Below are 18,100 nucleotides of genomic sequence, written 5' to 3'. Positions count from 1 at the left end.
GTATTTTCACAATTGTTTCTGGATTCCCTGATGCCAATGCATAACACAAGATAGGAAGTAAGAATTATGAATTTTCAAATTGAAACTCTTCTGAAAATTTATAGCAAAAAAAATATTTGAGAAAAAAAAAAAACAATCACAATTTTCACTTTTCTCAATGTCACATTTTACATTGGTGGCTGATTGTCCTGCAAACTGATTTGTAGTTTGGTGTTTTTGGTATTATTTTTTATTTTTGCACATATTTACAACTAGACATTCTGAAAAGCAGGAATGTCCAATCCACTTCCCTTCAGCTTTTGCGAACTACACCTCCCATTATCCTTGCAAAGAAATAGTGGGCACATATCAGCATTACTGAATATGCTCACTACTTGGTGAAATCTATATTGAGACTTATATATACACCCTTATCACTTTATTTTTCATTGGGCTGATATATATAGCTCAAGTTCTGCACTGTGACTCCCACTGAAAAGCATCCAGACATATTCATCTGAATGAGGCTGCAAAGATGAGGTATAAATTTGGTATAATATAATCCCTATCAAAGGGATTCTGTCACAATTTGTAGGGTGTAGTTTTTATTTATAGATTACACTATTTCCATCACAAATCATCCATTCTACCATATAAAATGTTATTTCTGAACCAACAAATGTATTTATTCAGTTGTAATATTGGTATTTAAGGTCACTGTGCCTGATCCCGAGCTTTCAGAAAGAGACAGCACTTAACAATGGAACTGTTTTCAGATAAACTATTGTTTCTCCTACAACTGGAGGAGTTGTGGCGGGACTTTTTACTATTGAGTGCTATTCTTATATCTACCAAGGTAGAGAGCATTTTAGCAATGTTATCTTGTTATATTCCCATTGTTCTACTGATTGGCTTCTGTGGGGTAGGGAGGAGGTGATATTACTCCAACTTGCAGTACAGCAGTAAAGAGTGACTGAAGTTTATCAGAGCACATGACTGAGGGCACCTGGGAAACTAAAAACATGTCTAGCCCCATGTCAGATTTCAAAACTAAATAAATACTGACTATTTGGTTAGCAGCGGTGCATTTTGCAGGGGAATTATCTGTGCACTGAGAATTGGCAAACATTATGCTCAACACAAGCCCTATTAATTGACTCATGATGAACAAGTGGGTGTATCACTCCTTTAACAGAAAAATGTGCACAATGCAGACATTTCTCTGTAGCACATGGTTATTTAATATCCCTTTTGTGCAAAAGCACATTTTATAGTTTTCACTAGTGAATACAGTTTGTTTAAAAATCTTCTTACTAGAAAAGTGGTGAAAAAGTCACATTTAAAGGGGTTGTTCACCTTTGAGTTAACTTTAGGTATGACGCAGGGAGTGATATTCTGACACAATTTGCAATTGATTTTCATTATTGTGGTTTATTAGTTATTTAATATTTTATTCAGCAGCTCTCCAGATTGTTAGTTCAGCAATCTGGTTGCTAGGGTCCAAATTACCCTAGCAACCCTGTACTGATTTGAATAAGACATTGGAATATGAATAGGAGAGTACCTTAAAAGAAAAATGATTAATACTAAGCAGCAGTATTAATACATTTGTAGTTTTACAGAGCTTTTGTTTTTAGATGGGGTCAGTGAACCTGGAAGCTGTCCGAAAAAAAAATGCAAATAATTCAAAAAGTATAAAAAATAAATAACAAAGACCAAGGGGCAGATTTATCAAGGGTCGAATTTCGAAGTTAAAAATACTTAGAAATTCGACTATCGAATTGAAATACTTTGAATATCAAAGTCGAAGTTTTTTTCAGCGAATTTGGGTATCCTGCGGTTGAAGCAAAATCGTTTGATCGAAGGATTTCATCAGTCAATCGAATGATTTCACTTTGACTTCCAAAAACGTAGAAAAATGCTCTAGAAGGTCCCCATAAGCTAACATAGCACTTTGGCAGGTTTAATTTGGCGAAGTATTGAAATCGATGGTTTTATAAAGAGACAGTACTTCGATTATCGAATGGTCGAATATTCGAATGATTTTACTTCGAGTCGAAGTTGAAGTCATAGTATCCTATTCGATGGTCGAAGTATCCAAAAAATTACTTCGAATTTCGAGTTTTTTTACTTCGAAAATTCCCTCAAATTCACTTCGACCCTTGATAAATCTGCCCCTAATTGTAACGTTGCTAATTTTGGTTGATCATTTTAATTCAACCTTTCAACTTTGTTTACATTTATCAAGAATTTTTCAGTTTTGGAAATGCATAATTTGGGTCTCCTCTGCATTCACTGAAACATAAAATAATTCATCATTATCATACAATTAACAGAAACTATTTCCAGTGAGTGATCTTCAGGCACCAAAAATATTTAATTTGGCTGGATATGTACACCATGTGGCACCACATGTCCCTATAGTTGATTGTGTGACACTGAGACATTTCTGGAAATCATACTGGGGAAAAATACCCAAGTCACTCATCTCATCTCATAGTCATTATCTGCAGTGTAAATGGTAATTGCCATCTGTATACACATGTTAAGTTAAGTGATGCTTGACCATTACATGAAAAATCTCATATTTATCTCATGCAACTGTTTACAAGCTTCACAGCAGCAAAACATTTTTCAGTTTATCAAATGTTATTTTCTTGAATTCAATTAAAATGTTATGGTTCATTTACATTTGGGTTACTGACTGAAGACTGTTAGGCATATTAATGTTTAAACACTGATGCTTTAGGGTTCATTAAGTAGATAAAATGGGAACCCAGGCATGAAAGTGATATGCAACACCTGCCTGCCAGTATTCCCCAATATAGCTCACCAACTAGCTCCATTGCTTATCCCTTGAGACACTGTGTACTAACTGATAGGAGGATTCATTTTTAGCTGCTGTTTTTTTTACAAACATATAAAAATACCCTCTATTATATGGTTGTTTTAATATGGTCAATGAAAGACATTAGAGACAAAAAAGCCCAGAATTCAAGACAAGCTTAGCTCTTTAAAGGGACACTGCCTTGGTCCAAAATAAGTATTTATTTAGAAGCTAAACACTATTTAACAGAATATCCATTAAATATGTCAAATAATAAATGTATTAGATACAACCAAAAACCCTTATAACATAGCACAATGTGTGTATTTAAGAATTTGTTTATTTTGCAGGTAAAGTTTAAAGAAACAGTAACACCAAAAAAATGAGAGTGTGTTAAAATAATTAAGATATAGGGGCAAATTCACTAAGATTCGAAGTTGCGCCAGGCGCAACTTCGCCGCACTTCGCCGCACTTCGCCAGGCGTAGTTTCGCCAGCGCTCTGCAAATTCACTAAAATCCGAAGTTGCGCTCAGGGGTAGCGTAAGGTTGCGAAGTTGCGCTAGCGTTGATTCGCTATGTAAAGCGAAGTTACGCTAGCGAAGGCTAATTTGCATACGGTGCCAAATTCAAATTTCAATGGAGGAATATGTATCAGCACTACAAATGCCTAGAAAACCTTCAAATCAGCAAATAAAAATTTATTTTGCCCTACACATGTGCCCACTGTCTAGTTAAGTTGCCATGAGTCAGGAAATGTAGGGGGGAAGGAGGGGAGCCCCAAAAAATTTTTCGATCTTTTTCAGCCTATCACCCATAATGTAGAAAACACGCCAGCATTTTTTGGGACTTAGAAAAATTTTTTACTTTTTTTGAAACAATCCCTATCTACTCTATTGCGCTTCACCAGGTCTGAGGTGGCGAAGGAAGTCTAGCGTAAAAGGTAGCGTTCAGTACACTGCGCGCGTTAGTGAATTTGTGTAGTTACGTCGCTAGTGAAAATTCGACAGGCGTAAGGGTGCGAAGTAACACTAGCGAAACTACGCCAACGTTCATTAGTGAATTTGCGCAGTAACGAAAATGCCAAACGCTAGCGAATTAACGCTAGCATTCGGCGCTTCGGCGCTTAGTGAATTTGCCCCATAATGTACTGTTCCCCTGCATTGGTGTGTTTGCTTCAGACAGACTACTATAATTTATATAAACATGATGCTGTGTAGCCATGGGGGCAGCCATTCAAGGCTCAGGATGCACTCTGTAGAATCCCATTGTATTCTATTACATAGTTTATCTGTTATCTGCTAAGTAACTTGTGCCTTTTTCATCTTAAATGGCTGCCCCCATGGCTACACAGCACCCTGTAGCCTTCCTAAAGCTAACACATAACTTTTCGTAGAAAATATTTGACGAGCACTCCATTCACCCATAAAATTAAAAGAAGTTCATTTTTATTTTCAACTTATTAAAAGCATCAATTCCCTGACGCGTTTCGTATCCACTGATACTTAGTCATAGGTATTGTCATATGTAATACCTATGACTACGGGGCAGATTTATCAAGGGTCAAATTTCGAAGTTGAAAATACTTCGAAATTGGGCCATCGAATTGAATTACTTCGACTTCGAATATCGAAGTCTAAGTTTTTTTTCATTGAATTTGGCCATTTGCGGTCGAAAGGATTTCAGCGATCGATCAAACGATTTTTTTTCGACTTCAAAAAACTTAGAAAACTGCTCTCGAAGGTCCCCATAGGCTAACATAGCACTTCAGCAGGTTTAATTTGCCGTTGAAGGTTTTTTTAAGAGACAGTACTTCTATTATCGAATGGTCGAATATTCAGACTATTTTACATCGAATCGAAGTCGAAGTCAAAGTATCCTATTTGATGGTCGAAGTATCCAAAAAATTACTTTGAATTTCAAAGTTTTTTACTTCGAAAATTCCCTCAAATTCACTTCGACCCTTTATAAATCTGCCCCTACATATCGGTGGATACGAAAGAGAATTGATGCTTTTAATAAGTTGAAAAAAAATGTACTTCTTTTAATTCTACGGGTGAATGGAGTGCTCGTCAAATATTTTCTACTGATCGTGACTCACCTACATCAACGGGCGAGTGAGTTCCTTCTGGTAAATTACCCTTGATTCTGCTTTAGGCATTTGTGAACCCAGGAGCGGGACCCGGGGTTTCTACACCGGAGAATTACAGAACAACACAAGTAGCAAGTGGCCTTCTGGAAGGAAAAGTAGGCTAAACTATTAGAGAAAACATTATTTTCCTGCAATTTCACCATCATAGTATGGCTGGCAGGTACAAAATTCAACCAATTGTCCCATGGCCCAGTTGGCTGGATATCTCAAAATTCAGGCCATGTTTTTTCAATATCACATTATTCAAAGCAGACATTTTAATAATAAACATGCTATGGAATCAAACTCTCATAGCAGCAATATCATTATACGTTATTTACTTAATAGTTATATATAGGACGAATACATAGGGGAAAACAATTTTTATAAAATGTTATTGTTCCTTAATAGTGTAGATTTATCCAAGGTTTAAACCTTACAGAATAGAGACCAACTTGCTCCTGTGCCTTTTATGTAGCTTTTAGTATTTGTAACTGCGTATGCATTCATGCAATGCTTGTTCTCCCTCTTTGTACTATTACTGTACTAGATTGAAAAAATGCCCAGTATATACAAGGGTCACTATTTATATGAAGATATAGCACATATATCATGTGTAGTTAAGAAATGGTCAAAGAATTTAATGAACAGCTGTAATTGGCTGCCTACTGTGCTGAAACAGACAACAACATATAATACTGTATTTATGTGGCTATGCATCGACCTATGTGCAAAAACATTACTGATTTTTGTCTTTGGGATATTTGAACTTACTTGATTTATGGAAATCTGATGTGTCTTTGGTTTCAGACCACAGTAATTGGCTGTTCATACTGATTGTGCTGCTGTAGTTTCGGGAGCATGAGGCAGATTTCCATGTGTGTGAAAGCCATGGGGAATCACTAATGTCCATCCTGTTTGATAAAAGAAGCACAGGTTTCTGCACTCATTTTGAAAGCAGCAGCTATACATTTTGTAAAATCTGCATGGACAGTACAGTGGCCTGTAATTCTGCTACATAACAAAATATAAAACTGTACAGGGGAAAAAAAGATAACCTGAAACAGAAAAATGCTTTGAGACATTTAATACACATTGCCCAAATAACTATTCAGAAATGTTATAACCTGTCAGACTGATTAATAGTAAAGGAAATAAAGTCTCATATTTGTTTACATAATATTTTTTACTCAAAACTAAATGCTTAGATTAGAATGTTTTAAAGGCAAAATTAGCTATATGCAGTCAAGTATACATATATATATATATATTAGGAATATCAGTTTCTATATTAGAAATATATGGATAGTGCAGGGTCTTTAAAACATGTGTGGTTCCATTTGTAAACCTTTTTTAGACAGCCACCCAAGTGGAAATATAACCTTAAAATTACCCAGATTTTGTCATTTCATAGGGTCAACAAAAATAAAAAGAAAGACCAAAATAACATAAGAAACATTGATTTTTATATATAAACATTATAAACATTATATATCAACTCGTATACAAACATAACATTTTTCAGCTGAATTGTGCTTAGTACAGGGAAATATATATGGTGGCAGAATTTAATGGTCCATGTCCTTGTTCATGGACCATAAAATGAATTAGAGGCTATTATATGACTCTTCAGCCACCACTCTTACTACTGATCTTTGCCCAGCCCAATTAGCCCTCCTTCTTCCTACCCCCCAGAGGGGTAGAGGAATAGGAGAGCAAACAAGAGGGCAGGGGAGTCAGGGTCATGCAACATCAGCCAAGGGCACGTACTCCTTACTTTCCAATTATGTTTTCAATTTAACTTATCTTAAGTAACTATTTCGATTATTTATATGTGTTAAGAAACACAAGTTGCAAAGTCATTACAATCTGGCAGATATACATCAGCAATTACTGCATTGCATCTTTCACCATCAACCATAAATACCTTTCTAAAAATCCCATAGGAATGAATAGAAAGTGAGTTTTTAATATATTAAGCTCTAAACGAACATTTAGATAAATCTGCCCATAGGTATCTGTGGAAAGAACGGCATTACATGTTACATGGAGCACTGTAGTTCAACAGTATTTAGTAAGGTGCAATGTGAAAATTCATGACATAGATTGAAATATGAGTAATAAGAACATGGGAAAAAATATAATCATACAAAAAGACTCTAGTATAATATAAGTTGTGATGAATGATGGGAATTGTAGTTAAATATTATGTGGATGGTGAGAGTTGTATCAAATAAAACATAAGCTGTATTCCCTTTTAAAACCACTACTGGACTAAGAGTTATCTGCAAACCTGGTTGTATATCATGGCTACACACACAGTGATATGGATGTAAGAGGAGAGAAATGTGATGCTCAACATGTGTGGGACACACACTATGCCACTAGAAAAGAGGACAGAAAGGGTGCCAAGATTGGAGGAAGTAGGTACTGTAACCTGATATCCAGAAAACTCCAAAGTACTGGAAAACCATTTTCCATAGAGTCCATTTTAAATAAAATCACTCAGATTTCTTTTAAATACTTAATTTTCTTTAATAATAACCCAATACTTTAATTCTCACTTTTGCCTGTAATGCCACCTGTTTCTTTAAACATACTCCACTTAAAGTGGCCAATATTAGTCTGCAGATCTGTTACACTGAATATGAATCATATATGAATAGGACAAATTGACAACAAGATCATAGTCCTGCTGCATAGTCAATCCCAGCTTTTGTTAAGGTAAGGCATTTTAAAAGGTCTGTAAGTAAACCTGCAACATATTACTGGGGAAAGTAGTCATCTGAATCTCTGTACTGTATGTGGATTGCAGTAATAATCTCAGGATACAATGCAATGGTCGAACAGTGGAGAACAATTCACCAGTGTTTGTATGAGAAGGGAAGGCTCAACAACAAAAACTAGATAAAAGAAGAAGAGAAGACAGAATGGGAAAAAGAGAGGGTAGAGTTTACCATAAAGAAAAAATTAAGCATTTGCAGAATGGCAAATGAATAGAGAAAGGGTAAAGGGGATGACAGATACAAGTATAACATAGTAATGTTGCTGCCAACATAATTATACTTGCAGATGCAAGTAGAAATAATTTCTATAAAGTGCTTGTATATTTTGGTGTCACAAGTCAGTGCCAAATAATGTATAAGAATTTTATTTGATTGCCTTTTAGCTGCTTAGACTTTACATTGCATTTGAAGGAGGGTGTCATTTAAAATACAGCTTGCAGTTCATCTCCTAAAATTCAAATTTATATCCCCTGTAAAGGACAAACTCAAATGAGCCTTATCAAGGTGAGGAATAGCTGAGATAAAACAATTTTATAGCTGTTAAATTGCCTTACCACAATCCAATCCCACTGCTTCATTTTTATTTGTTGCTTCCCTATAAAATGCATATTCAATTCATTACTATTTACAGTCTATAATATAATGTTACAGTTAAGGCAAATAAAAAGCTAATTCATTTTTGGCAAGATTATGTCCTTCATCTTCATCACACAAAGTGATAAAAATGTTATCCAAAGAATAAACAGTTTGTGTTGCTAAGGGATGGATGGAGAAAAGAGATTGGTTATGCCTTATCACAGAGTAGGGAGTATCATCACTAGCCGTCTAGGAACTGTCCCTTCCACACAATGCTCTCATTGTTTAGTCCTTTTAAAGGAAGCAATACTCCTTCAATTCCTTATTTTAGCTTATACAAGTACAGTTAGGCTACAATATATTGTCTTAAGAGGTATCCCATATGGCCAATAGTATATAGATGCCTGCCTTTCCAACATCTCATTTCAAAACCAAGGGTATTAATATGAAGGGGATTCTCTCTGTGCCAATAAACAGGCTTTACCTCTAAACCTTCCCCAAAGAGTAAACATTTCATTCTGTTCATACATAAGATTTTGGGCACTGTTGTGTACAGGCCATCAAATTCTTCCATCTCCATCTTTGCAAATTAATTCTGTATGACTTCACTTTGTGAGATTACTATTGTGTTGAAACAGGGAAAGGCCTTTCACAAACTGTTGCCACAAGTAGGAAGCACAGAATTGTCAAGAATATCACTGCACAATGTAGTGGCACCTGTAACAGTGATGATGCCCAATGACCCATAGAAACCTAGGGAAGCATGGCTTGACAAGATGAAAAGGTCCTTCCCTTTTCTCTGGGGATGTGACTTTGGCGTGCCCATCTGCAAAAAAATGTACTATGTGGGCCCGGCAGGACAGTCCCTCCTCCTCCTCAGGCCCCCTTCTTGACCCGCTTGTGCCACACCTCCTGCCCCTCACCATGCCCCTATGTCAAAGGTACAAGATGGGATGGAATGGGGAGACTATGATGCAGGGTCTGCTGTATAGGTATTTGCGCCACTGCTTTCCCCCCTTGGTGACTGCTATTAGATTGAGATTCCCGGCTTGGAAAAATGGGAGGTTTGGGTAGGCCTGGGGTTTAATTTTTGTTGTATGATGTTTCGGATTAGGATTGCCATTTTTGTCCTAATTCAAATCTGGACAAAGGGGACAGGCTCTGACATGAGAGGGAGGGTAGGTGACATCAAGAGGAGGTCCAGTGATGTTTGTGGGAAGTCCAGTGCCAACTGGGGCAGATTGTGATTTTGGGAGCAGAGCTATGATGTCACTCGGCAAGATGATTGGGAAATGTATTAACCTGCCACAACCAAGTGGGAGATTTTGAACCAGACAGCACCTTCAAAAAACAGGGCAGTCCAGTTCAAAACCGGACAGGTGGTAACCATATTTTGGGTGGTTGTACTTGTTAACTGTGTTAAGGAATTTGTTAATAGCTGTGACATTCACTTTTCAAACACTGTTTCATTTCAAGTCATTGTGGGTGAGGGGGATAGGCAGGGCCAGATTTCAAGATAAAAACAAATATTTTTGAATCCACAATCTGTTTCAGGCATCAGTTGGTGGCTCTATCATACAGTGATCTGCTTTTGCCAAATCCAGAGAAAAGTATCATGTAGAAGAAGGTTCACTGGAGAGCTGTATTTTCAAGTGATTTTATTCAAGTTGCAAGCACAACATGTTTCGGACCTCAAGGGTCCTTCCTCTGGTGCATACTGCTCTCCAGTGAACCTTCTTCTACAGATTTCAAGATACCCACACCCCTAGGCCCCCCACCACTTGCATCCCACGCTCCCCTCTGTCACACCAACACTCCCGTGCTTACACTCTCCCCAACCTCCCTGTGCCACTCGAATCACCGCCCACTGATCCTCCCCTCGATCCCAACTTTCCCTAATGGCACATGCACTTTGCACACTCTTCCCCCGCTCATATCCCCCTCCCACCTGAATCTCCTGCGCTTTCAACTTCCCTCCTCCACAGCTTGAACTTTCCCCACACCAACCTACTTTTGCCACTCTCCATTCATTTCTATGGGATTTTTAAAAGAGTATTTATCAATGGGTGAAAGTGAAAGTTCATCCTTTGATAAATACGCCTTTTAAAATCCCATAGAAATTATTGGAGTGTGGCGGATCTCTAACTTCACTCTTTGATGAATATACGCCAGTTGGCCACATTCCACCTCCCAATTTATGCCGCCCTAAGCCTGGGCCTTTTTAAGGAAGGCCAAATCCAGTCCTGGCAATGGAGGCATGGTAAATCTTTATGCTGCACTTGTGATGATTCTTTGGCTTAAATAGCCTGTTCCATTAATTAGAAAGGGTGTGTACATACTTTTGGCTATATAGTATAATTAAGACATTCACAAATTTAAAGAAATAACATCTGATCAAGAGCAAACATTTTTCATGCAACAGTCTTTGAATTAGAAAAACAATTCCATTTCTAAAAATGATTCTGCAGCTTACTGCAATAATGCTTGATGTGCCTATTTACAAAATGGTTTTCCCACAAAACAATCATGATTTTATGGTACATTACCCTATTTAAATTTTCTCTTACCTCACACTAAGGGATTGAGAGTTGAGGATAGGTGTTTGGTTGATAGTTAAACATTAGGGATGGGCTAATTTGACCCGTTTCCTCACAAATTCACCGCTGGCGAAATGTTGACGACGCCCATTAAAGTCTGTGGGCGTCAACATTTTTTTGCCACGCGGCAAAATTTTTTTTGATGGGCCTCTTTTTTTTTTTTTTGACGCATGCTGTCATACAAGTCTATGCCCATCATTTCTGCGGCAAAACAAGCAGAAAAAATTCGCCTATCCCTATTAAACATAAAACAAGAATTTATAATAGCAACTACACAGTTTCACTATTCATCCGACTCGATACTACCCTAGTTATACCTTGGGGAAAAAACCAAGGCAACAAACTGTATAAACAATAAAAATTATGGTGTCATTGGTGCCATGTCTTCCAGATCTGCTTATTTATGTATAAAGGGAAATGTGATCTTTAGTACAGCTGAAACCGTTTTGGGTAAAAAAAAATAGTTTCATTAAAGTGACATTTACACAATTTTTGTTTGCCTAAGAAGTAATTGTCTCAAGTTAGTTACAACAATCCATGCCACCACCTACAGCCCTCTTTTAGTATAATGTTGAAGAGTTCATTGATGTGAATGCTTTATATTATTAGGGGGATGAGAACATGTATGCTCTTACCTGTGCTTTATTATAGTATCTTCACTTGCAAATCTGTAGAGACCTAAAATTTTAAATAACAAAAAAAGTTTTCCATCATTAATGAACATGTACTGTATTCCATAACTGCAATTGATGTATTGCAATTCCACTTAAACATATTTCCTATTATGCCACTAGGAAAAAATGTATATCATTCGATTTACCAATCATTTACACATGGATTGTTTTAGATCCAGAAGGTGGTTATCCAGCAGACACGCTGTTTATTATAAAGAAAATAAGTAATATAATTCTTCAAAACTTAAATAAAAAAACAATCAATGATGTTACTTAAGAAGCTCACATATTAAATAATTTACCAAACTGAATTGCTTTGTGTGTGACCAATGCCTTTTTACCCTGTTCTGTAAGCAAATCAAAAAGTGGGCAAAAAATTGCAAAACAGCATTTGATTCTTTACTGAGATACAAAAGCTGCCATGTTGATGGAAGCAGTCAGAATGCAAAAAGAAACAGCCTGCTATCCAATATAATATACAGAGTGGATATTGTTTGATGTTAACTTTTATTAAATGACCATAAGTTACAGCAGGGCCACAAAGCACAATTTGGTGACCTCAGATTTTCTAATGATCCCCAATCCTAAAACAATATTCAGGGGGTATGAACAGAATTTAATGTGTTGCGTGACACTGATGATGTATAGCAAATAGGGCACATATTCTAATCATGTATTCATTAGTGTTTCTGTAAACTCCTGATCCTCCAGCAGCTTCAGGGAATTCTGTCTCTGTTGTTTCACCTTTGGTCACAAATGAGTTTGCAGTTATCCTAATTTTTTTTACACAACATGGTGCAGATAAGGCTACGTTACGTCACCTGCTATGCTGTAATTACAGCTTTTTTAATTAACACTAAAAAACCTAGGCACTTTAAAATGTAAATATACATGGTAAACAGATCATGTTTTGCTCAATAGGGCAAACGTACTAACAAAAACCTTATATTTTATGAAAGAAAAGAAAGCATTCATTCTAACGGGTATTTTTCTGTTATAAATGTGCAAAGAATCCAAATCTGTAGCCGTTCACTTTTGCACAAAGCACATCACTTTCCCGTTGATACATCAGAGCATTTCTGCATCCAGTGAGAAATTGAAAAAATGTTTTGATATACTTAGCCTTGGGGGAAAGCTATCTCTGCAAGTAAACAAAATCATCTTTTGTGCTTCCTTTAGAATGGATTATAAAGTAAAATAAATCCTCTAAAAGTCTAGCTAAAAGAAGCCTGGGATAAAATATTAAATTATCCTTGTGTGTTTTGTAGGTATATTGACAATATTTCACTATTTATATGGCATGTTACAGCTTGCACATGAATCTGTGAATATTACTGATGCAATATGCACAAATACATAAGTGCAATTCACATGGGCTTGTTTCATTCAGCTCATTAAATATGGATGAAAATCTCCTATTTTTTTATTTCCATTTTCATGCATATTTTAAATGCATTTTTCCTGGTGGTGCAATTTCACTTTTCTCCTTAAGATAAGTACTAATGCTGCAATCAGACACCAAAGTCCTACAGCATGGGGAAACTGTGAATTTAAATCACAGGAATAGAGAAGGACAAAGAGGCCCTCGAGTGTGCCATCTGTGTGCCACTGCACCTTGGAAAAGATGTTCATCAGCAGATTTATAGCAGAGCTTTCAGAGTGCAGAACCCTTTGCTGTTAATGTTGTCTAAAAGGTATTTTTCTGCCCTGGGATTTCTTCATTCAGTGGAAGAAAGTACTGTATATTCTTGTTGAGCAGGAAGATCAGTTATAGAAGTTCAAAGACTCTATAACTGCATTTCTTTGTACGTGCCCCTTTGTTTATAAAAATTAAACCAGACCTGTAGTGATGGGCGAATAAATTCACCTGTCACGAATTCGCTGCAAATTTACACATTTCGCCGCTGTTGAATAAATTCGTGAATCTCAAGCAAAAATGTGCCTGCGTCAAAAAATTTTGGTCGTGCTTCCGAAAATTCACTCGCATCATAATCAACGCGCATCAACACTATTCGGACACCCATTGACTTTAACGCCAGCGTCAAAATTGAGGCAAGCGACTTTTCGGATACAGACAGACGCAGGTGTCAATTTAGATTTTTACAATTTTTTCGCGGCTTCACTAATTATGTGGGAAATTTTTACCGCAAAATGGGAGAAATTCGCCCATCACTGCAGACCTGTGCAGTGGACCCTGGGGAATGCCATCCTAGCTTATCACATGCCCCAGGGTACACTATCAGTGTGTGGTAAAGGCATAGACATACAGTAGGAAGTGGAGATAAAAATGTGAAGTCCAAAGCAACTAAATATCTGATTGGCCGCTATAGGTTATGGGGCCAGCACATATAAAGCCTATGTTACTGCTTAACTCCGTAAATTGCTACTCTCCGTAAATGCATAAATCAATATCTATCTTGTATATGTATGAAAGGGTGGTTTAAGTTAACGTTTGCTATGTTATAGAATGGTTACTTCTAAGCAACATTTCAATTGGACTTCATGTTTTCTTTTTTATAGTTCTTGAATGATTTGCCTTCTGACTCTTTCCTGCTTTCAAATGGGGGTCATATGCTCTGTAAGACTACAAATTTATAGTTATTACTATTTCTTATCACTTAGCTTTCTATTCAATGCCTCTCCTTTTTATATTCCAATCTACTAATTATATCGGGAAAACTGCTGTAAACGGCCTAACGCATTTCGGGATAACATTTGGCACCCCCAACTGCAAGAACACTTTCCTTCTCCTTTAAAGCTTACAGCTATTTATTGTTGACTGCAAGCAATGATATTAAAACAAATTCTGAAATAATAAATGCTTACTATTTCCTAATATGCTGTGTTGTTTTGTGCTATGATGCTTAGAATGACGCTGGCACATATACACGGCTGCAACCATTAGTAAGATCCAGGCCACAGTTCCTACAGTTCCAATGAAGGCTGGATGGCGCACAACTTGCAGGATAAGCTCAAAATATACATTTTCATCCTTTACTTCCTTCACTTCTGGTGAGTCTGGAGACAAAAAAACAAAAGAATGGTTTCTTTAGACAGATCTGTGCTAAGGAAATGGGCTACGGTAATATCTGCAATAAATAGGTGTTCAATTTTTTTTCCCATGTAAATGTCCTGCTGGAATAGTATTTGAAGCCTACTATAAGTAGTAGCTCTTTGTGTAACAGGTGTAAATCTGAACATGCAATAGATGATTTTGAGCCAACCAGGGTTTCTTTTTTGGCACAGAGCTTTCAAAATGCCTGTTCAGGGACCACACATACAAACATATGTTCATTTTGGCTACAAGTTCAAAATGTACGTAATGAAAAAGATGTAACCAGTTTAAATAAATGATATACCCAGAATGTCAACTCAATTAAGAAGACATAAAAGGCGTTGTTATTATCAACTCATAGGAATCCTATGGGATATGGACCTGCAAAGTGTGCCTCTTTATATTTTCTGTTTGTAGTGCCCACTTTAAACTGCATCTAAAATACCAAACCAAGCCAATTTACCAAAATAATTTACTCCAAGTCTGTTCAGGTGCAAGGTTGTTAAATTCATTTTCACTCTATACAGTCATTCAGCACTTTTTTTTGTTTGTTCGGCAAATAATGAAACATTCTCACCTATCATTATGTATTTGGGCTTGCTTGGCATTCCAATTCCTGCGTCATTTATAGCCGCTACCTGGACTTGATAGTTAATGCCGGAAGCCAACATGGGAATTTCTAGACTCTTTGTTTCTTCATCCACTATCCAGTCTGATTTAGGATGTGTTTCATTCTCAAAACACCAGACCTAAAAGGGTCAAATGATTGATTGTTATCAGGAGAGGAATCTGTCAATAATGTCACAAAATAATAGCTGTATAGTTATTTATACCACAGGAACTGTAAGAACCATAGGGAAGACTTTATTAAAGGTTTTTGATACAACATAAGACTGACAGCACACAGAAGAAACATAGAACATATATATGCACAAAAAGAATTTACAGTATTCAGAAACCATATGTCATATTAAAGGAGCTCTTAGCATTTGAGGATTATTGTGGTGGTTGCTGTTACTACAATGTTGGAGGTTCCTGAATCAATACAGATATACTGTACACCGAAGGGTTGCTCACAATATCTAGGCCATGTTAGTTGCAATTGCTATTGTTAAAATCAGGGCCGCTTCTGCCTTGAGGGAAGGTGAGACCCTTGCCTCAGACGGCAGCGAGCGGCCAGTTACAAGGGGCGGCAAAAGCCGCCTCTTGTAACTTTAAGAGCTGAACTTCCGGGTTTTGACCCAGAAATTCGGCTCCGCTAGTGCAGAGATGCCATTGCGCTTAATGCACTAGCGATACTGCCCCCTTAAACCAGCTCCGACGCTAAACACGGAGCGGGAGAGGAGGGGGCGGCAGCAACCCCAGAATTGACGCTGGTTAAAATACAATGGCACCTCTCTTGTTTTGTCAATTGTTGTGACATTATTGTATTACTGCAGAGCAGTATACGTTATCTGTTCGAAAACATGAATAATTAATGTTTCAAATAGAATCATTTTGCTTTAAACTTTTCCCAGAAATGCAAACTCTCATTTAAATGAGAATAGAATACACTGAATATGTTTTCAGTATACCAATATGTATTATTTAATTCATGAGAGAGATTTCCCCTTGAAATATTTGGCAACTTCTAAAGTCCATGTTATTATGTTCACCTGGTTCCAGAGACAAACTGCATGATTATCTTGTAAAAACAGTTCAGATTCCCATTATTAAGGTTCTTTCTACAGAATGTGATAGCACAAACAGCACAATTCTGGTAAATGACACATTCAAAAATAACATCAATGATCTTGCATCTGTTTTGAGGTACAGGATGGCTAGATAGTTGGGTTTTAGTACAAGTAGAAGATGTTAAAAAAGCAGCAATCTAGAAGACAGGCTGCAATAATGGGGATGGGGTATGGGCATTTGGGGTTACAATTAGCTAGAGGTCCATAAAGCAAAACCCTCTGACTCAAGAGTTAACAGCTGTAAAAAATATTAGAGAATGAAAAAATTAAATATCAAATGCATTGATCAATTATGTGCCTGCTTCATAAATATACTATGTTCAGTTACAAATTACTCCCAACATTCATGTATTCTTTAAGTTATCGTGGGAATATCAGGCATGATATTGACAAGGGCTGATTGATTGTGAAAAATATTGATGTTCCTCCTCTCCCACAACAGAATTCTGATCAATACATTTTTGGCATGATAACCCATAGCAACTTCTCCCTAAACACTTCATCCACTCCTTGATATCTCTGCACTTTCATGGCTCGGAATCAAATATTTCCCACTGACAACGCATTTGCATCTACTGTTCTCCACTGATGCATCAAGCTAAGTATATGTTAATTTGAAGAGAAAATTACAAAGTAATTAATAAAGCCTTATCTGTTGAAAGTAATGGAGTGGTGTCACATTCTAGTCATATTATATAGTAATTAGAATTTGTAATAAGCAGGAATATTTATCTAGTATTAGAAGGATTTCATGCATTTGGAATCCTGAAAAGCTTTTGAAAGGCTTTTATCAGTCTTACTGAGTGTTTTTGAAAAAAATGAAAAGATAATCTGACATCTTTGTTCTATAAAAGACAGTTTGATAACAGTACAGCCGAAAGTAGAAAAAACAATAATGAATTATACATTTATAATGTGTAACAGAACATTAATATTTGTGTATTTTACATTCAAATAACAAAAGAGTCAAATACAAACCCTCCAAGATCTTATTTAGATCTGTGTCCTGAAAAATATAGTACTTCTGATGAAAAATCCTTCTCATTGAATATTTGTTAAGGCTGCATTATGTTATTGAAAGATTACTTAGTGATGGAATTTTCATATAAACCATATTTTCTAGAATGTCTTTTTGGGTTTACTTTTTTTGGTAATTAATCAGTTCCAAAGAAAGTAGTTGTAGGGAGATTTATGGCTAATTTCCCCCTACTAAGTAACACATTCCATGTGGAAGGGTGAAATTCCCCATTGACCACAAGGACCAATGGAAGGAGTGGACCCTCACATAGGAGACTAACTCACTGAAATTTAGGGAGAAAGGACCCTATGAATGAGCACCAATTAGACTGAGGACAAGCCCATGTTAAAGTCCACTTTTGGAGTAAGAGAGGGGTATAGGGTAACTAATACAAGTGGGTATGGGCTCTAAGTCATCCCCCACTAGAGTAGGAGCTCAACTGAGTAGGCTTGGGCTAGCTTTTCCAGTGAAAGGGAGCAAAAAAAGTGTGCTGTTCAAACCTCAAATTTTTCAGGATTTATTAAAGCCTAATGCTGCAAAAATTCAGAACCTGAAAATCATGCATCTCAGACCTGCCGATGTTGTATATAAGTCAATATGAGAGGTCCTTATGATATTTGTAATTTCTGTGGTCTGCGCTGGAACTAGCATGAAAATCCAACTATTTCGGACTTTTCGGGAAAAAATCTGAAAAATTTGGGCTTTTTCGAGAAGAAGACCGGAAAA

At 36.8% G+C, this 18,100-nt stretch overlaps 1 protein-coding gene across 2 annotated transcripts in view; it reads right to left on the bottom strand.

Annotated features, from left to right (window-relative positions):
- robo4.L (roundabout guidance receptor 4 L homeolog) overlaps positions 1–18,100 on the bottom strand; it is a 131,092-nt gene that overhangs the window by 51,398 nt on the left and 61,594 nt on the right. For both annotated transcript variants that reach the window (XM_041569198.1, XM_018225726.2), the window contains exons 10-13: positions 15,201–15,372; positions 14,395–14,586; positions 11,530–11,572; positions 5,710–5,849 (exon numbers count right to left, since the gene is read on the bottom strand). In XM_041569198.1, coding sequence (XP_041425132.1) covers positions 5,710–5,849; positions 11,530–11,572; positions 14,395–14,586; positions 15,201–15,372 — 547 coding nt within the window. The remainder of the gene's footprint in view (positions 1–5,709; positions 5,850–11,529; positions 11,573–14,394; positions 14,587–15,200; positions 15,373–18,100) is intronic.

This window comes from Xenopus laevis, chromosome 7L (genome assembly GCF_017654675.1).
Source record: "Xenopus laevis strain J_2021 chromosome 7L, Xenopus_laevis_v10.1, whole genome shotgun sequence".
Classification (NCBI taxonomy): Eukaryota; Metazoa; Chordata; class Amphibia; order Anura; family Pipidae; genus Xenopus; species Xenopus laevis.
This window is presented reverse-complemented; position numbering and strand designations above follow the sequence as displayed.